The 22210-nt window shown below is 35.2% G+C and overlaps 1 protein-coding gene across 6 annotated transcripts in view; it reads left to right on the forward strand.

Annotated features, from left to right (window-relative positions):
* Positions 1–22210, forward strand: part of NR2C2 (nuclear receptor subfamily 2 group C member 2) — a 59159-nt gene that overhangs the window by 29909 nt on the left and 7040 nt on the right. For all 6 annotated transcript variants that reach the window (XM_039364544.1, XM_039364542.1, XM_039364545.1 and 3 more), the window contains 9 exons: positions 1650–1829; positions 3393–3540; positions 4837–4930; positions 5865–5998; positions 6601–6778; positions 9578–9699; positions 16465–16604; positions 19603–19740; positions 21154–21259. In XM_039364544.1, the coding sequence (XP_039220478.1) occupies positions 1650–1829; positions 3393–3540; positions 4837–4930; positions 5865–5998; positions 6601–6778; positions 9578–9699; positions 16465–16604; positions 19603–19740; positions 21154–21259 (1240 nt within the window). The remainder of the gene's footprint in view (positions 1–1649; positions 1830–3392; positions 3541–4836; positions 4931–5864; positions 5999–6600; positions 6779–9577; positions 9700–16464; positions 16605–19602; positions 19741–21153; positions 21260–22210) is intronic.

The raw sequence follows: 22210 nt of genomic DNA on the forward strand, positions 1-22210 counted from the left end.
GGGAAGAATATGCCAAAGACTCTCTTCCTAGACCCTGCCAGTAGGAGTTCTTTAACTGACGGGATCTGCAACCTATTTTCCCTGCTTGGTCAGGTGGTGCAGGCTACTATGATGGGACGAAGCCAATTCCATAAGTAGCCTGGCTCTATGTCATTTTTACTGAAAATTGGCACTTACTTCTGGCTTCCAGCACAAATTATCCATAGGCAACAATGAGTTCGCCTTATCACCATGCTAGTTGCTTGATGGCTGCCTCAAAAAAGGTCATAAAAATAGTTTCAGTCACATAGTGACCCACTTTATGTCTGCGATCATAAGTTGAGGACTACCTGTTCCATTTAAAAGACATAATCAAAAATCAGGGAAGGAAACAAACAACCCCAAGCATAGCTACCCTAGTAACCACAGTCTCCAGAAAAGCAGGAAATAGCATCGGATAAGCAATCAAGAAAGAAAGAATACGCTAATTAAGGAACCACCCAAGGGGGGGGGGGAACACACCTCAGTCTAGACTGGCAAAGAGAACATCTGTGTGTTTTTGCTTTAAGTGACAGCATTAACATAAATTTGGCTGCTGGCTCTGTTAAATCTTTATAGTTTTTATAGCTTGGTTTTACAGTTCTTCCCCATTCTGAGAGCTTTCATAGTTACAAACAGATAAGTTGTATAAATGAATGACTATCGTATAGAAAGTCCTCAAGTTACGACCATTCATTCAGTCATGGTTAAAAGTTATGCTGTCATTGAATGAAAGGACTTATAACCAGTCCTCAAAGTTCCACCGCTTGCAGTGTCCCCACAATCATGTTAACAAAATTTGGCTGTTTGGTAATCAGATCACACTTAAAACAGGTTGCAGTATCCCCCAGTCACTTGATCACCATTACCAATCTTCCCTGCTAGCTTCCTACAAGCAAAGGTAAAAGAGAAGTCGGTGGGGAAAGTCACAAGTTGCTTGGGCAAGTCTGTTCCCTCCCCAACTTTTTTTGACTAACATGCACCATGATCTCCCTCCCCCTCACTTGCTCTCACCCACCAGCACCCTTCTTCCCTGGCCTTCCTGAGATCACACCAAGGCGTTCAGTCACCAGCACCTTTCTTCCCTGGCTTCCCTGCACTTCCACTGAATTACGGCACAAACCCAACTCATGTGCAACTTATGCTCAGCCTCCCCCTCCTTCTGCTACCTGTTTATTAACTCACAGGAGGCGGAATTATGTTACCTTATGTTTGAGTTATGATGACATCTGGGACTGCCTGAATTGCTGTTGCTAAGTGATACGGTATTGTCATGTCACTCTTTATAGCTCTGTATCACTTAGTGACTGCAATCCCAGTCCCAGTTGCCATCGTAACTCAAGGACTATCTATAAGTGGTCTCCATCTGGCTTACACACAAAATATATCTTGGTTTAATTACTGCAATCTCATAAAACAATTCTACTATGATGTAGAACATCCCCCCCAAAAAAATCCAAGAAAGACCTTTGATTTACAAGAATTCAGTTTTATAGAAATTATAAAGTTAAAAGCAAATTGACAGAACCATTGAATAGTGGGTATTGCATAAGTAAAAATTGCTTTAAAATGTACTTTTTTATTGTAATCGTATTTTCTTAGTTTCTTAGATTTTCTCTCCCTTTTTAAAGGTCGTCATTATGGTGCTGTCAGTTGTGAAGGATGCAAAGGCTTTTTTAAAAGAAGTGTGAGGAAAAATCTGACATATAGTTGCCGTAGCAACCAAGATTGTATCATCAATAAACACCATCGGAATCGTTGCCAATTTTGTCGGCTCAAAAAATGCCTTGAGATGGGAATGAAAATGGAATGTGAGTCTACAGTTCATAAAATACTTCTTTTGTATCAAAAAATTAAAGGTGGAAGTTTGGTGATTTCACTGATTGAAACTTGTTTCTACTATTTGGTATACTGATTGCATACTCCCAATCAAACTCTGTTTGATGCTAATCTTTGGCTGAGCTTTACATTTAAATCTTCAAAGTTCAGATGTTTGTATTGTAAATGAAACAGCAAAATGTTTCAATTGGTATATTGATTGATGGAAATGTGATATTCAAAACAGAAATGATTATTTCGGGAGAGTTTATATCTTGAATATGGTAGTGTATTAAAACAAATTAACGGACAAGCTGAAAGAAACAATTCTGGCAGCAGAGCTGGGGAATGTATCTGCAGTACAGGATAAAATAGAGAGTCTCTAGTATTAAATAAATCACTAACATCTTGGTTGTTCAGATCAAGAGCAAAGACAGGATGTGCAATGCCTGACTGGTACCAAAAATATTCCAGTTGCTTTTGGAAAACCATGTCCTGGACAACTGAGAATCTCCATAGACATAAACCCAAATTTGAAGTTTCAGGAATTCTCTCCAGCACATAGTGATGTAAGTGCATTTCAGGCACTCAGTAACTGGGTCATACTTACAGTTGTTTGCAGTGCCCCATGGTCATGTGAATGAGTTTTACAATAGTTTTGCCGAAAACCAGCATTTCTGGGTGTTTTTTTTTTGGCAAAACCTTGCCCATAGCCAACCATTGGTTTGTTTGACAACTGCAGATTCATTTCATAACCACAGTGATTCACTTAACAACTGCCATAAAAAACATCATAAAATTGGGTGGGTCGTATAACTAATCATTTTCTGACCATCACAAATTACAACAGGACTACTTGTACTTGTGTCAGTTTCAGTTTACTTTACTACAAATTTGGATTCTTTGGAAAAATGCTAAGAGACATTTGGCTGTGTCTATATGTCCTTTGAATTTAACTATATTTCGTAAACATACATCTAGTTGATTCACTGTTCAAGTTGGTTCACAATACTTCACTATTTAACTATATTGTTATTAAAATTGATGCACAATTACAATTAATATCATTACTAATTGTTTCAGGGCTTTTCCCCCTGCATATAAAATGTTGTATTTTGCTTTATTTTTCTGAGACCACAAATAACATGGAAAAAGATATACAATTATTTTTGTATGTAGAGTGATGCATATTTGAATCTTGTTGCTTAAATTGGCACAGCCTGTAAATTTCTACTTCTTTTTTTGTTGCTGTTTTTTTATTTCTTTGTTCCTCTTTTTTTGGTTGTATTTTTAAATATCTGTTAAAATAAAATAAAAAAGTGCTAAAAAGCTTAATGCCATTAGTATATTATAGAAAATATCCCCAGACAACTTTGTAATAATATTGTATAAAATGGCTGATAATTATTCACATTATCCTATGTATCAGAACAGCAGGATGAAATAGAGTCAGTACACCTTTGGTTAAAATGAATAGTATATGTGAGTTAATGCTTTTAAGAATCTATGTGTTGCATAGAGTTTTAAATCTGTGCATTTGATGTGTTGTGATGTAGCTGTGCAGAGTGAAAGGAAGCCTTTTGATGTACAGCGTGAGAAACCAACCAATTGTGCTGCTTCGACAGAAAAAATATATATTAGAAAGGACTTAAGAAGTCCTCTGATTGCAACCCCAACATTTGTTGCAGATAAAGATGGGGCTAGGTAAGTAATCTCTGTGTCTTTAAAGCCCCTTTAGAGTTAAATATTTAAGTTGTGAAAACATTTCAATATTATTTAGAAAGTTGCTAAGTTAGACAGAAACTAGCTTTATTTCCTTATAATGGAAATACCATTTTTATTTTATTCGTTAACATTGTCCAACATTAAAACATAGAATGACAAATATTAATAAGCAAAAGGAACAAAAAGCAAAATAGTATGAGATTTTGTTTCCATTTACTCTTTTCATTCTTTTTCAAATTATATTCTTGTATGTACAGATATAGTATATCCTGGAGCATAAGACCAATCCATAGATAAGCAAACTCTCAAAATTTTCATATCTTATTCTCAAATGGATTTATCCACAATGATGTGGATATATGTGTGCTTCAAGAGAAAAACCTACTGTATATACTGGTGGATAAGTCCACCCAAACCAAATATTTTGGATGTATTTTGGCTCCTAAAATTCTGGATTTATCTGCAAGCATATACAATGCAGTATCTAAAGTACAAATCTCTAGAGAAAGAGACCAGTGGAGTTTCTTGTTTGTTTGGTTTTTTTTTACTGTGAAAACCAAGTTAAGAATTGAATCTGGAATAAATAATCTGTCTGGTATAAAGACAGATTAGCCTGTAATTTATACTGATAACCAAAACTGATCCAAAAGGAGTAGTAATATAAAAGTTCCTTCTCGTTTAAAAAATATCAGACAAAAATTATGTATTTATACAATTTATGTACCTGTATATCTCATTGCTACAACTTTGAGTAGCTACAATGAATTAAAACCAAAGCCAGCAAAATGATTCAAATAATGGGGGGGGGGAAAGGTAGCAAAAAATTTATACCATGTGCCAGAAATCGAAAGAGATTATTTAATCTTGTATTTAATAATGAACAACTAAGCAACGTATCGACCTATCAGCTGGGCTCATCTAATACTCCAGCCCAAATTCATGGGAAAACAACTAGGTCTTAAGCATCTCATAGAAGGCCAAAAGGATTAGGGCTGCTTTAACAAGCCAAGAAGGGAGATGGATCTAACGAGCAGATGACTGAGTTCACATCCTAAAGGCTTATCCCTGTTTTGCTAGATTTGTTTTCCCAGCCCTTCTGCCAGTTCAATATAATTTCTGCAAAAGCAAAACCAGAAAGTATTTTGATCAATAATTTCAGAAATCACAAAATTACAAATCATAATGGTACTGTTCGTGATGTAACAAAGGAATATTGTAGACTTTAATAACATAATGTTATGTTGTTTTTGTTATTTTTATCCTCTTCCTGAACAGATCAGCCAGTCTTCTTGATTCAGGGATGCTTGTAAACATTCAGCAGCCATTAATACGGGATGATGGTACAGTGCTACTTGCTACAGATCCCAAGGTAGCCTTCCTTAGATTTAATTGCACAACTCATGTTTTCCTGCTTTTCCTAGTTGCTGTCTTATTATTTATGAAGAATGTATATATTAATAGATAATTTTATATTTGACTAATGGCAATTGGGACTAGAATTTCCACTGCTAAGCAATGTGGGCATAAAGCATGATCACATTGCCTAGCAAAGTAGTCTCTGCTGTCCTGGCTGTTGGTAACCAAATCTCATGGCCATTAGGTGAGGCAACTTCCTGTCAGCTTCCCACAACCAACTCAGTAGGGAAGCTGGCAGGACACTGCAAGTCTCAGATAGCTATTTAGTAGCCCAGTGGCAGACAGTGAGGAGCGTAGCGAGATTTGGAGGGTGTATGAGGGTGCGAGGAAGGTGTGGCAGACTTTAGGAAGACTACATAGGGATGTGCAAGGCTGCAAGGGGAGATTGCAAACGGGTGCAATGCAGGCTTGGGGAGGCTGTACATGTGGCTGACAGAACACAAGTGCAGAGAAACTGGAAGATTTACATCAGTTAATTGCCAACAATGATGATATGATAGTGGAGTGCTGCAACTGGTCATTAGTGTGACCTGATTGCCAAACACCAAGTTTGCAATCACGTGAGTGCAGGGGTGCTGGGATGGTGGGAACTTTGAGGAGTTGTCATAACCATTATTTGTTCACCACCATGGTAAGTTCAAACTGTTCCTAAGTTGAGCACTACTCATTCAGACTATAGTAATGAAAAGTAGACCTGGCTTTATCAACCCCCTGATGTGTATTATATTTGACTAATATTATTTATGTTATCTAAAGTTTTCATTGTAATTTTGACTTCATTTTAATTACTTTTGTATCTGTATTAGGAAACAGGCACAGATTATATTTAAAGAAACTCAATCATTTAATGCAAAATGTTACTTTTTTTTTTTTTTTTTTTTTTTTAGGCTGAGACAAGCCAAGGTGCTTTGGGAACACTAGCAAATGTTGTAACTTCAATTGCCAGCCTTAACGAATCTCTTAATAATGGAGATACTTCAGAAGTTCCACAAGAAGACCAATCTGCAAGTGAGATTACTCGGTGTGTGCTTCATATGAAATTTTTCTAATTGGTCTCCCTGACTATTAAAAGTAATTTTTCACTGATGAAACTACAATACTATTAATAATAGGTATTGCTTTGTTTTTGAAATTCATTATGTTGTTCATTCTCATTTTAGACTTATGAATCAATCTAACTAATATTTTTTAACACAGTTGAATGTTGAAGAGTAGTTAAGAAAAACAGTACAAAAACAACATGTTGGTTATAGTGTATGCTGTGTAAAGGTGTTTATAATTGGGAAAAAATTAATTTGCCATGTGGAATTACAATTTAACTTTTTAAATCATTGGCATCTTTGGTATCCTTGTGTAAAATGTCTCTGAATTTATGATAGACACAAGTGTACTTATAGTACTGCAGTGCCAAAGAATCCATTCCATTTTATTTATTCCCATCAAACATCAGTAAAGTACATTTATATGCCTGGAAACCCTGGCAATTTTCCTAGAGCTGCAAATAACTTCCTGTTTGGGGGGTTAATGATGTTATTGATTGATGGACAAGACTTCAGTAGTTTTATGTCTCATTGATAAATGTAATATGAGAAGCTTATATGATATACTTACTCTTATATGCAGGGCGTTTGATACTTTGGCTAAAGCACTTAATACTACAGATGGTGCCACAGCAGAGAACTTAGCCGATGGGATGGATCCCACAGGTGGTGGAAATATTCATGTCATCAGCAGGGATCAGTCCACTCCAATCATTGAAGTTGAAGGACCTCTCCTTACGGATACTCATGTGACATTTAAGGTCTGTTTTTCCTTGATTTATTTTGGGAGAGCTATCATTAACTACTTCTTGTAAAAATGAGTTCTCATAATGTATAAAATCAAATCACATTACATCTTAGTATGCTGTTTGAAACAAATCAATGTTTGCTTATTAAAAGGAAAAAATACAATTACCAAATGCTACCATTCTGTAATTATTTTTTGAAAAAAAATGTTCTTTCTATAGTACTGCATATTAAACTTTTCTGATATTGAACCGTTATATTTAATTACAGGTAGTCCTCGACTTACGACCACAATTGAGCCCAAAAGTTCTGTTGCTAAGCAAAACATTTGTTAAGTGAATTTTGCCCATTTTACAATCTTTCTTGCCACAATTTTTAAGTGAATCCCTGCAGTTGTTAAATTAGTATCACAGTTGTAAATGAATCTGGCTTCCCCATTGACTTTGCTCGTCAGAAGGTCGCAAAAGGTGATCACATGATCCTGGGACACTGCAACCGTCATAAATATGAGTCAGTTGCCAAGCCTCTGAATTTTGATCATGTGATCCTGGGGTGGCTGCAACAGTTGTAAGTGTGACAAATGGTCATAACTCACATTTTTTCAGTGCTGTTGTAACTTCAGCCACTAAATGAACTGTTGTAAGTGAAGGACTACCTGTATTCCACATTATCATTGTAAATTGAGATCCCTAGCTACATAGAAGTACTGAAGTTGTTATTTAAAATGCAAATAATTTTTTTAATAATAATAACAACAACAACAACAACAACACATTTACTATCAAACAAGGAAAAGTAGTGAAAACTGAAGGAATCAAGATGCCCCACGAAAATAACATTAAGAGTCTGGATGAGGAAGATTACTACAAATACTTGGGTATCCTTCAAGCTGACAACATCAAGTACACTGAAGTCAAGAAAAAGATTAGAGGTGAATATATCAAGAGAGTGAAGAAGATCTTAAAGTCCAAACTCAATGGAGGAAATACCATAAAGGCAATCAACACCTGGGCAATCCCAGTCATTAGGTACACAGCTGGGATAGTGGACTGGACTCAAGCAGAACTAAAAGCAATAATGGATAGGAAGACCAGAAAAATAATGACAATGAATCATGCCCTTCATCCACGCAGTGACATTAACAGACTTTATCTACCAAGGCAAATAGGTGGGCGTGGAATGCTACAAGTACATCAGATGGTTGAAGAAGAAAAAATGGCTTTGGAAGAATATCTGAAGAACAATGATGAAGATGCACTGAAATTAGTATATCAGGAAGGCTTACTAACTACTGGAGAGACCAAACTGGCCTACAAGAAAGACCAAATGAAGAACAGAATAGAGGCATGGGAAGACAAAGCACTACATGGCCAATACATTAAAAAAATAGCTGGGAAAGCAGATAATAACAAGACCTGGCAATGGCTAAGAGCAGGAAAATTGAAGAAAGAGACCGAGGGACTAATTCTGGCTGCACAGGACCAAGCCTTAAGGACAAATGCATATAAAGTCAAAATTGAGAAGACAGCAACAGACAGTAAGTGCCGCCTATGCAAAGAAGCTGAAGAAACAGTGGACCACCTGGTAAGTTGTTGCAAGAAGATTGCATAGACTGACTACAAGCAGGGGCATGACAAAGTAGCAACAATGGTGCATTGGAAGATCTGCAAAAAATATCATTTGCCTGTAAGCAAAAACTGGTGGGATCACAAAATAGAGAAAGTCATAGAAAATGATAAAATTAAAGTGCTCTGGGACTTCAGAATTCAAACAGACAAGCACCTGCAACATAACACCCCAACTTAACAATTGTCGATAAGAAAGACAAAAAAGTCTGGATAGTGGACGTGGCAGTGCCTGGAGACAGCAGAATAGAAGAGAAAGAACTGGAGAAGATAACAAAATACAAAGACCTACAAATAGAAATAGAAAGACTGTGGCAAAAGCAAGCAAGGGTAGTACCAATAGTGATAGGCTCCTTGGGTGCAATCCCAAAACAACTGGAGCACCACTTGAACACCATTGGCATTGACAAATTCGCTATTAGTCAATTGCAAAAGGCGGCCTTACTAGGAACTGCTTCCATCCTGCGACGATATCTGTAATACCATCAAACATCCACATCTGCCTATCCCAGGTCCTGGGTAAGGACTCGATAGGTAGACAAAATGCCAAATCCAGTCTGAACATCTGGCTGACTGTGCGATGATCGATAATAATAATATAATAAAGTTGGAAGGGACCTTGGAGGTCATCAAGTTCAACCCCCTGCTCAGGCAGGAACCCTCCACCATTTCAGACAAATGGCTATCCAGTCTCTTCTTAAAAACTTCCAGTGTTGGAGCATTCACCACTTCTGGAGGCAGGTTGTTCCACTGGTTAATTGTTCTAACTGTCAGGAAGTTTCTCCTTAGTTCTAGGTTGCTTCTCTCCTTGATTAGTTTCCACCCGTTGCTTCTTGTCCTGCCTTCAGGCGCTTTGGAAAATAGCTTGACTCCCTCTTCTTTGTGGCAGCCCTGAGATATTGGAACACTGCTATCATGTCCCCCCTCGTCCTTCTCTTCGTTAAACTAGACATACCCAATTCCAGCAGCCTTTCCTTATATGGCAAGGCTTTTTTCAACCACTATTAGAGTGAAAAACATTTTTTTAAATTATCAAAAATACCAATGAAACTATGTGAATGTTTAAAGAGATGTTCATTCAGTATAAAAGGATGTGGTTTCTTTCTGATTCTATATTATATTGATTAATACAGCAACGATTTTTTAAAATATATATTTAGAATAAACCTCATGTTTGTTCTCCTGCAGTTAACTATGCCTAGCCCAATGCCAGAGTACCTGAATGTGCATTACATTTGTGAGTCTGCGTCACGATTACTTTTTCTTTCCATGCATTGGGCCAGATCCATTCCAGCTTTTCAAGCACTGGGGTAAGAATGTGCTTTCTTTTACTATTGATAAATATGCATTGAATGGAATCCACAATATATAATGGTTCTCAAAAATAAAAGTATGTCATTTGCTGTATTAAAGCAAATGCTGCGCAGGCAGTCCTTGACTCGTGACCACAACTGAGCCCAAAATTTCCACTGCTAAGCAATGCAGTTGTTAAGTGAATTGTTCCCATTTTACACCTTTTTTGCCAGAGTTGTTAAGCAAATCATGTGGTTGATAAGTGAATCTGGCTTCTCCCATTGGCTTTGCTTGTCAGAAGCTCCCTAGGAAGGTTGCAAATGACAATCCCAAGACCCCAGGACACTGCAAATGTCATAAATACATGCCAGTTGCCAAGCACCTGAATTTTGATCACATAACTGTGGGGATGATGCAAGTGTCATAAGCGTGAGACTCGGTCATAAGTCATTTTTTTCAGTGCCATTGTAACTTCGAACAGTCGCTTAACAAATAGTTGTAAGTTGAGGACTACCTGTGTTGAAGCTGCCTTGTCAAACTTCACATTTTTAGTTGCACAAGATATGAAAAACTAGACTAGATACATTTTTTGCAAATTTTCATTTGACTTTCAATAAAATACAAAAGAAAAATATTAAGCTCAAGTCAAAAAAAGAACAAGAATACACAAAAATTAAGCATACATTACCCATTAAATAGTTTTTCGAAGCAGAAATCAAATTATATGGAAGTCAATTGGCGTTATAAAATATGACATAAATCAAGGTGTGTAAATTGAATAATTAAGAAGGATAATTGCAGAAACTAGATCCAAAAGCAAAGTGCAGGGTGCCAAATTGCTAAACTGCTTATATGTCTTTTGATAATATAAAAACTATAAAATAATAATTCAGTCTGAAAAACATTTTAGCATCATTCATAACATTCCCATTAGAGATCTTTTCTGATAATATTTCTTTTTTTAAAACTTTTCAGAAGAAATAGCATAGTTTATCCTACTTCTTCTTCTTCTTCTTGTGCCATATCCGTTATCGGACATTGGCGATCATGTTGTAGTTGCTGAAATGTAGATGGAATGTATTTTGGGTTGTAAATAGTGATCCCAGATTGTAAAATATATCTTGAGTGTGTTAGGACTAAAACTAGGTTTTGATGTTATTTCTGGTGCTGGCCAAACTGTGCCAGAAATGTTTTGTCTGTGATCACAGAATGTTGTAAAGACATAAGAAAATAAGAATTCGTATTTTGGTGTTAGTGTTAGTTCAGGGAGAATAATCTGTGATGTGGACTAATCTGAACCGGGGGGAAATTATTCTGATAAGTGATATGAATGGATGGATGGGATTCAAATGATAAAGAGTATAGAAAAAGTGAGTGGATCATTTAGAAGCCCTGTAATGAATGGGGAAAATGATTGATAAATATCAATTTAGAAAAAATGTTTGTTTTGAGTACAGGTTTAAGCATATGTCTACTAAATTATGATTTATTTGATTGTTTATGATGAATGACTGGGAGAATTACTGAAAGACCCACGGGTAATGAGAGGCTCTGATGTGACACAGAACAATTTTGGATACTGTCAAGAGTGGAGTTTGGAAAAATAGACATAGAAGAAAAGGAAAGAAGTGAAATACATTAATCACTATAAGACAACTATAGGGGGAAATGTCCTGTATGAAAGAAAAAATATTAAAAGATAGTTTAACCTCCCATTAGAAACAATGGAAGATGGGCATAATATATTGAAAAGGATTGCATTACTGAGTTCCATAGAAGTGAGTATAGTTATGCTAACAGAAAGTATAGAAAGGGATTAATATGTTAAAATGTAAGAGAGGTGGTGGGTGGCTAGAACATGCTGTAAGAGACTGATTGTTGTAAACAAGAGGAGAAGGGGATACCAGAAGGATATTGTACAATGTGTATAAACAGAAAAAGACTGTTGTCAAGATTCTAGTCAAAGAGAACAAGAAACTACTAAGATGAAAAACAGAAAATGCAGAATAATTTTGAGGAAATTAAATTGTTTTATAAGTAAGTGAACAGGACTAAACAAGGAGCCTTCAGTAGAAATGAATGTAATTAAAAATAATTACATTAGACTAGAAGACTTCCAAGGTCCCTTCCAACTCTGTTATTCTGTTATACACACACACACACACACACACACATACACACACACACAGGAATTATAGTAATCTGTTAAAAAATGGAAATGAAACTAATATAAATTCAGCAAAATATAATGTGTTTGTGAAAAATGCATCTGTACCTGATATTGGGAAGATGCTATGCAAAGGGAAAGCTAGCAAGAGGTAAAGCAAAAAGAATAGGGAGGATTAGCATCATAGATGTTGTTAGGTGCTTGACAGTCAGCAAAATTTGAGAAGTGTAGCTAGGTGAGCAGTACATAGACAAACATTTGCTCTTCAACATATTCAGGAATGTGAATGTGAGAAAGAATGTTCTATGTTTATTACTTCAGAAAAAAGGTATGATAAAATCTGTACTTTTGTATGCAGACAATATGTTTTTTCTATTTTTCTATTCTTTCTGGAAGGAGAGATATAATATGTATCTATTTGTGTACTTGAATGTTTTTATGTATGAGAGTGATTTATATGTGACAATATAGTGACATATTGCTTACTATATGCAGATTAGGACCAGTTTATAAAGAGAGTACTATATCTTAATTTGCAGGCAGGCAGTTAATTCAAATCAGAAGTTATTAGTTTAATGTTTGGGGAGACTGATCCCTTAGAACAGTGTTTCCCAAACTTGACAATTTTAAGGCATGTGGACTTCAACTCCCAGAATTCCACAGCCAGCGTTGCTGGCTGTGGAATTCTGGGAGTTGAAGTCCACATGCCTTAAAATTGTCAAGTTTGGGAAACACTGCCTTAGAATGTGGCTACTGCTTCACATACTCATAAATGCACACACTGTTATGTACCATAAAAATATTTTTAATAGGAAAGGAAAATATCCAGGATATACCCCCATGTTGAAATGCAAATCTGGTTGCTTAGTCAGAACAACATACCAATTTTTATTCTGAAACAACCAGCAGATAAACCTCATGTTTTGCATTTTAATATTGGAGACGTTTTGTTTAAAACTTTCTTAAAATTTTGTTCTGGATGGGGATTAAGAAAACTTCACAGAGAAAATGTTGTTATACATTACTGAACAAAATCTCTGGACCAAAATTAGCTTGAAAGTAATTTAGTTAGTTAGTTAATTTTATATGCCCACATCTTGCTCTGAAAACATCTCTGGGTAGTAATTTAGTTATAAATTGGCTAGTACAGATTCAGATAGTGTTAGAATTATCAGATTTTTTTATTATTTAAAAAATAACAACAGTTCAGATGGGTTTTATCTTTATAATTCTCCCCATAGCAGCTTTATTTTTTTAAAAAAATAATTTTATTCACTTATTAACATAAGATGTTAAAATACAAAAGCAAATAGTTGGGGACAATGGTAGAAAAAGGGAAAGCAAAAGGTGTGAAGAAAGGGAGGGAAAGAAATAAAAGGCATTGACTTCTGACTCTCTTTGTTGCAGTAAAATCAGACATTAAAATCAAATCAACTTTTTACATTTCTATAGTAGTATGCACTAGCCATTTCTGTATCGGCAAATCAGTTTAATCGGTAAAATCCAAAATCATGATATCTTTTTTTTCCACCTCAAGCCCAAACCCAGAAGCTGTTTCCAAGTAGAAACAAAAGTACTCATGTTCTTTTCTTTTATCAGCACAGTCAATTTGACCATCTCAGCTAATTCCATCAGTTTTTGTAACCATTCGCCCATGGTGGGAATCGAGGCATCCTTCCACTTTTGTGCACAGAGCAATCTTGCTGCCGTCACCAAATATAAAATCAGAGTTCCAATTTTTTCCCCCAGTTCTCTTTTCATTAAGCCCAGAAGGAAAGTTTCTGGTTTAATCTTTATGTTCACTTTAAGAATTTTCTCCATTAATATATGAATCCCACTCCAATATTTCTTTGCCTTGTCCACCATAAATGATAAAAAGTCCCTTCTTTACATTTACATTTCCAACATTCATTTGAAATACCTTTATACATTCTAGATAACTTATCTGGTGTTAAATACCAGCAATAAATCATTTTGCAAAAACTTACTTTTAGGTTATAATTTAATGTGAATTTTAAACCTTTTATCCACATATTCTCCCATTGTTCAAACATCACATTATACCCAAAATTCCGTGCCCACTGAATCATACAGTGTTTTACATGTTCATTTCCCAAATTCAATTTTAATAATGTTTGATACACCTTGGCAATTATATGATCATCACTACCACATTTCCAATTCATTTTTTAGCAAACTCAAAACCATGGCCTTTTTTGTCTAGTTTAAATCTTTCCTTCATTTGTTGATATGTAAACCAGTGACAAGTGTGATCTTCTAATTCTAATTCTTCCCTAGACTTGAGGATGAGGTCTCCAGAATTGAAAAGTACTATTTTACCATATGTCCACCAGTCCCCATAGCAACTTTAGAAGGCTAATTCAGGAAAATCTCCTATGTTGAACAGAGGTGCCTTTATGATACAGATGCAATAAAAATCACATGTTGTGTATACTACCCATTATTCAGAGACACTTGTTTGCAGTTGATCTGCCTCTTCCTCTCTAAATCCCCAGGTCATTCTTACTTCACTTATATTGCTTATTAGACAATAAGAACAATTCGGGGACTTGAGACATTGCTAAATTTTGTTATATGTAAACTCTTTCTTGTTACAAGTGCTAACTGTACAGGAAGTCCTTGACTTGCAACAACATTTGGGACTGGGATTTTGGTCACTGATATAGTTGTTAAGCAAGTCATCATATTTTGGCCATTTTTGCTGTAAAGCAGTAAGTGAATTCTGTGGTCATTAAGTGAAACATGCAGATCATTAAACAAATCCAGCTTCCCCTGTTGACTTTGCTTGTTGGAATCCAGTTTCCCACACCTGGGAAAGTTGCAAAACGCAATCACCTGACCCTGGGGATGGTGCAACGGTTGTAACTTTTGAGGACAAGTCAAAAGTCAGGGGTTTTTTTTTTCAGTACCGTCATAACTTCAAATCACCATTAAATAAATGATTGTACATTAAGAAATTCATGTAATTGCTACGACTTAGGCAATGTCTTATATGGTAGAGTTTTCTTTTTTCTTTTCTTGATTCTTCTTTGGTCCATTGTTGTAATAAAGCCTGTCTATTAAGAAGTTACACAATAGTTTTGGTACTGTGCATTGTATGTTGAATAGATCAAAGGTAGGCAGTCCATGATCTAATAGAAGAGATTAGATGTAGCTCAGATACGATTTTTGAGTCCTTGGTGCTCTCTGAGCTTGCTACCTGACTAAGTAATATGTTCGGTGCTAAAAGGGAATGGAATTTGCATTCTGTTTATATATGCCATTGTTACTGGTAGTAGGGATATTGTTTTCTTCTTGGTAGTTCCTTGATTAGACTGTTGTTTACTGCTTGATTGTTTGGTGTTATTTGTACTATTAATTCCTTATCTGAATCTTGATTGCTAGAGAGGAGGTGTTCTGGTTTTTCTGTTTCTTTTTTAGCTTTTTTTTATTGTTTCCTAGGAAGCTTGGTATTCAGACAAGTCTGCTATCAACAGGCCCATAGAGATAAACAACATTTACACATCATTCAAAAGAGACTATAGGAACTTCCAACTCAGACAAACAACCAAGCAGTAAACAACAACCTAATCAAGAAACTACCAAGGAGAAAACAACATCCCCACCTACACTGACAGGGCAAGCTACAGTATATAAGCTGAGAGCAAACCCCACTCCCTTCTAGCAGTAAAGATGTTACATCTGCAACCAAACAACCAAGGTCAGAGAGCAGAAACGACTCCACACTCTAGGATCTAATTTGAGACAACCGTTGAAACTGGTTCATATCTGTGGATTTGTTTTTTATTTTCCCCTACTGTGTTATCTCATTTATTGAGAAAATATCAGAAATAGGTCCTGCCCATCATACAACCCACAATAAATTGCCCTCAGGGATTGCAGCTCTTAATAGAAAGAAGAAAAAAGATATTGTCTATCCCTGGCAAATACTAATGCTGATAAGAAACACCACATGATTGGTTTAGCAATCTTTGGGACCTACAATGCATTCAGACTGACAACAGGCTAGGAAGTAAGAAGAAAGAAATAAGCTGTTAGCTTTATTGAGCAAGCAGATTAGGATCTTACTCTTTGTCCTTTTGTATCTATGGGGATTTTGCTACCACTTAAAACTGAAGCCCTGAACATTGAATATTCTATTGTTTAGAGTAATGCAGTATTATTTTAGGTAATATTCTTCTTCATTTGATAATATAGTGTTATGAGGTATATTTTGTAAACCAGTGACATTTATATGTTTAACAAATATTTCAGATGTTTCGTATTACAATGTATTTAGTCTTATAAAAGTTGGGGGTTTAGTTTGTTGTTATTTATTAATTGTTTTCAGTGTTGTGTAGTCTTTATTGCTTCATTATCTTTTGAATTTTGATACTTTGCTTTTTTGTAATGTTCTTATAATAAAAAAAAGTTCATCGTTATAAATAACATTTGAATCTGATTTGTACCTTTGTTTGTTGGCAACTGTGTCACACGTTGGTGATCTTTTCAGTGCTAAACATCAGAAAACATGTTCCAGTTCTCACAATATTCCAGTATTCTTTATATACAAAAAATTATCCTGAGTCTTACCATTTGTTTTTATAACTTGTAGGCAAGACTGCAATACAAGCCTTGTGCGTGCCTGTTGGAATGAGCTCTTTACTTTAGGCCTAGCCCAGTGTGCACAAGTGATGAGCTTGTCAACTATCTTAGCAGCCATTGTCAACCATTTGCAGAACAGCATACAGGAAGGTATGTATTATTTTTAAAGGCTCTAATTGTTATAAATTCAAGGATTTATAACTGTATGTAGATGGTTTTTATTTATATATCACTCATATATACTTCTTTTCTGTATTAATGGAGTGATAGTGGTGTCCAATTTTAATTCCATTCCTAATGTTGCATTTCTTCCTTTGAGTATTAAGGTCAGTTATCTTCAAAGGACTAATCCAATTCTTAGCAGATGAGTGGGGGCAATCATATTCTATTAGAATATAATAAAATAATAGTTTATTAAACTTGTATGCCTCCCAGTGACCCTGGGCATCTGACAACATACGAAATTACAATAAGACCAATAAAAAAATAAAGCATGGCAAGTGTGATATACCAGATGCCGTGAAGCGAAGGGTCTCTCTCCCTCACACATACACCAAAGACCAGGATGAAGAGCCAGGTTCTCATCCATCTTCTCTGTCTGGCTCTTGGGAGATTCCTCTTTCCTCAGAATTTATTCACTAGAAATAGAAGATCTGGGGTACAATAGTTGTACAGCAATAGAAACAAAGAATCTGCCCAATATTTCCTATTATTTTATTCTCATCTCATATTTGGGATTAAGATATTCATATTTGTCACGACTAATAAAAACCCTGCATGCTAAAACTGTAATGCTATATTATTATTTAATTGCAGTGTATCATTATTTTTTTCTTTTGTAGAAAATTACGATGGAATCTATTTCTGGCTAATATACTTTGTTGTTTTAGGTTTAGAAGAATAAAAATAGCAGTTAATTTGATTTAATTTGTTAAATCCTTTCAAACTTAATTATAATAGACAGGTTCCGCCCCCCCCAGCCAGGCCCTCAAAAACAACACTACTGATGTAGTACCTCTGGTCAAGGAAAGAGGCAGGATATTCAGATGCCATGGAGAGGTAGGTGCCCTACGTTTGATTAAATGTAGGGCTCTAAGATTTTCCGTCATCCAAAGCTGGAGGGTATTCAAAACAGATTTGCATATGGAAACCAAAAATAGAACTATTATCCCTATTGAAAATAGAAGCTGTTTGATCTAATTGTGATGTAGTTAATTTTATCTTAAAAATAGCTTTTTATTGGCAACAGTAGGATATAATAATTAAAATAGTTCTTGCCTTTAGTGGAAATTAAAGTCTGATAAACTAAATAGTGTTATTATTACTACTTCTTAATTAAGAGTAATTAATGTTTTACATCCTGCTATTTACAGCATACTTAATCTGTAAACAATTAGGGTTTCTAAAATACAATGGCTGAAAAGACATGCAGAATAATTATTAATATAGGCAGAGGTAAAATATTTTAAGCATAAGTTTAGAAAGTAGCTTTTTCAATCCCAGAAGCTACATACATGTCAGATAGGCCCACTGCCACAAGTGTTATGTTCAACTTCTCTCTCTTTCTCCCTTACTGATGTGCATCGTCATGTACCACAGAATCAAAGAAGAGGGGGAAAGACCTTATCTTTCCTCCCAACAATATTTCTAGAGGTTTCTGTTTTTGATTATTCTCCACTTTACTATCAGCCAGTTTTGGGGAAAAAATAGATAGGATTTTCAGAGGTTCTATGATAAGTTAAAATACATTTGAAGACTTAATTGGCCACATAGGACATATGGAAATGCAAATATCACAGAACAGAAGAACAAGAGAAAAAACACTTCTTAGTGAGAACCTATCTTTTTATAAATCTATAGGATTTCAGTATTAATCTGTCTTTTGATAGAGAAATGTCAAAGCTCTTAAATTTATAGAAGTTAAGTTTTACTTCTCAAGTCATTTTTAAAAAGAATTGAAAGGGCAATTCTCAATCAGCAATGGAGTGAAGCACTCACGAACAAAAAGGATAAGTCTGTTCTATGGATGGAAAAGTCAAAGTTAGGAAAATTAAAGCCTTCCTGATTAATTCTTGCTCACTTTTCCTGTGCTGTGAATGTTGGTTGAATATAATTCCCATGCCAGTTCAAGAGGACAGATAGTTTACTGGTATTGTTGTTGTCAGATCTGCCTTTTTTGAGTCATTGTATCTTAGCTAATAGAAGCCTAACTTTCCACTGAGTTGTCTCAATGATTTCAGTACCATCTTGCACAAAAATGACACCTGTCTTTTCGGCGCAAGCACACGCTGCTAATCTGTACAGTACATATTACATTATATTTACACACACACACATATCAGGTCAGCATAGAAAATGCTTCAAATTCCTTGTACAATCTTTGCTAATTTGAACTGAAACACTATTACTAATATCTTTTTAGAGAACATTTAGAAAAGGGTGCCTTGGCAAGTGTTTGAACTTTATTCCTTAATAAAATATTAAGGAGCTTGCCCTTCAAGGCCTACTTTGAATTAATATAGCAGATTTATTGAATGTTGTTTTTAAACATCAATTTCTTGCCTTCTCCAGTCCCTTGTTCACTGACATTGAAAAGTTGGTTTGACCAGTAAATATATAGGATCAGTTGTGCCCATCTTAATCAAATCCAGATGTTTGAAAGTGTAGTACAAGTCCTCTTTCTCTAAGGGCAATGAAATTATTTCAGCAGCACTCTGCTTGCCATGAAGGGAATCAATTCTTTCTTGCCTGCTCAATTCTTCTCTGATTAAAAGATATCTCATGGCAATTCAAACTTCTCCTATTTGATCATTCTTTGGTTTACTTTCAGTTTTATCTCTATACCAACTCCTTTCTTTTACCATTGCCTACTGCTTGATTTTTCTTCATTGTCTGCATTCTTAACAAAAGGGTAAGTCTCTGCTTCTGCTTTGTTCACTGCAATTGAGAATTATAAGAATATGTAATTCAAACTATAGAGCAGAAAAAGGTTGTCAAACTGCTAATTCCATTTGAAAAAGCAACGATTTTTCTCAAATTCCATGGAGGAAATGTAATATGTGAAACTGCTATCTCAATGATTATGTCCTGAAGAAGGCTTTATTTTGGGTTTCCCAAACCTTTTAAGAGAACATATGTTTACTTCTAGATAAACTTTCTGGAGATCGAATAAAACAAGTGATGGAACACATTTGGAAACTCCAGGAGTTTTGTAACAGTATGGCTAAACTTGATATTGATGGATATGAATATGCTTATCTTAAAGCTATAGTCCTCTTTAGTCCTGGTAAGCATTTAATAATGATTTTATTTCAGTGTGTGTTTTTAATGTTGTTCAGATGCTCTAATACTCTGACACCAACTAAAGCAGTGTAAAGAAATTGTCAACACATTTTCTAATACATTTAATTTGAGATTAAAATATTTATTTTGACTGTTTAAATCTTTATTTCAGTGAGGCTTGCTGCTTAAATAGGATACTTAAATTTGATATATTAGCAAAATATTTTCTTAAGAGTCATATCTCGAGTGTTTCCTTTTATTTTTCTTTCAATGATTTGGCAAGCAGTTTCTGTGGTTAGAGCAAAATAGACCTTTGAATAATGTTTTCCAACTGAGTCCCAAACAGAATGTCATAATAAAGTGGATTGTAGTAGATGACCAGGTTGAGCCCAATGGAAGGATCAAAGTACCTTTGCATCTACCAGAGACTTAAGTCCAGCCCACCTTGAATTCCATTGATCCTTATCTACTGCCAATTTCCTATGACCGTTAATAGTTCAGATTCTTGTAGAAAGCTTAAGCTTGCAATAAATCCTTATATATAATTGAACTGCCTGGGTTTACTGATTTCTGCACTTGACATGGATATAATTTTCAGATTCTTACATTTACCTTTTTCTGTGCTAAAGTTAACACCTGGAAGTTATATTAGTTGGCCCCATTATTGATTTCAGCCTATCTGAGTTTTAAGGGGAGACACTGGTTGCAAGACTATTTATATTTCGCCTGTTAAAGAATAGTTAACATAACCATAACTGCTCCTAAGTGGTTAAAAAGATTCCTTGTCTTAATGTTTTTTTAATACAACAATCACTCCCAAATGGTGGGGAAAGTAAACGTCTACTACTGAAGATCTAATTTCCAATAAGCATTGAGAAATCCAAAAGTAAATAGGATTCCCTAGCCCCCAATAACTAGTCGACATGACAATTAATTATTAAAACACAAAAAACCACAACATAACGTTCTTTGTAAATCTGGCTCAAGGTATAGATTCTCTTGATGAGTTATACATGATTTGTATTGTAGAACAATAAACTAGCATTTAAATGTTTATTAAATTATTAAATAGATTCAATTATTTTCTTAATAAGTTGTAATTGAGCTACTATATATTGTAATAGATAATTACACTAAAATTGTTTTCTTTGAGGAATGATAATATATGGTCAGCAAGAGTGGATCCTGAAGGATTGATATGATCTCCTGCTAGTTACCAAATGTTGTTAATTTCTGATTTGCATACTTTTTGCATAGCTGTGCAAAAAATATGTGCTAGCTTGAAAACAAAACAGAATTGTTGGTAGATGATGGTATACATTATCTTTGAAATTTTGGAATAAAGGTTTTTTTAAAAAATAGTACTATATTTTTAGTAGTAAATAAACAATGAAATAATGTATTTAATTTTTAATAGATCACCCTGGTCTCACAAGTTCCAGCCAAATTGAGAAATTCCAGGAAAAAGCTCAAATGGAATTGCAAGACTATATTCAAAAAACTTATCCAGAAGATACTTACAGGTATTGTAATATTATGTGGTTGTTTGTTTAATTCTAAAGGTTTTTGTTTACTTTCTTTAGTTTTAAAGATTTTGTTTATTTGCTTTCATGTGATCTTTGTTTTCAGTTCCTAGATAATTTTTGAAATAGATTTTCATAGGATTGAACTATAAGTAATATATTTACTTTCAGTCAACAGACAATGAAAGGTCAAATGCTTAATGTTATATACCATGTTATTGAGTTATTGAATAAACTATTTACTGTTCAGAAATGAGTTTCATTAAATTCACTGGAAATAATTTCAAAGTATATATATATAGTATATATTTGAGATGGGACCTGTCTCTCAGTTTAACTTCAGGATATTACATTTACAGATGCTACCACTTGAGCCTTGCTTTCCTCCATAGTAAAAAAGGTAAAAATAGTTCTCAGTTTATGACCATTGATTTAATGACAGTTCAGTTTTAATAGCCTTAGAAAAAGTGTCTACAATCTGAATAATGAGTCCTGGTTTTTTTATGCATCATTTAAGTTAGTAGATTTTAGATACCTTGATTCAGAAATTGTGATAGTATAATGTACCATGTGGACTAACTCAGAGTTATAAACAGATGAATACAATGAGAGTTTTATTAGGTTATAGGTAGATAATAATATTGGCACCTACTGTCATGCCTCCATCCGAGCCTGACTCTGAGGATGACATGGAGTTCCCTGTTGAGGCCCAGGAGGGGGGTGTCTATGGCTTTGGAGGACTGTGGGGAGGAACAGGCTGAAGCAAGCCAGGGCCCTTCAAGTTTGGAATAGGGAAGGCAGAGCTCAGGCGAGGAGCAAGGCCCCTCCCCACCAGATCCCAGAGCAAGGAGAGCAGAGAGGAGGAGGGAACAACGGAGGCAGGCTCACTTGCTCGGGAAGAGAACGTCACGCCCCACTCCACAAGGCACACCTGGGGAGTAGGTATTTAAG

Source organism: Crotalus tigris, unplaced genomic scaffold, assembly GCF_016545835.1.
Source record: "Crotalus tigris isolate CLP2741 ecotype Arizona unplaced genomic scaffold, ASM1654583v1 scf7180000019794.865796, whole genome shotgun sequence".
NCBI lineage: Eukaryota > Metazoa > Chordata > Lepidosauria > Squamata > Viperidae > Crotalus > Crotalus tigris.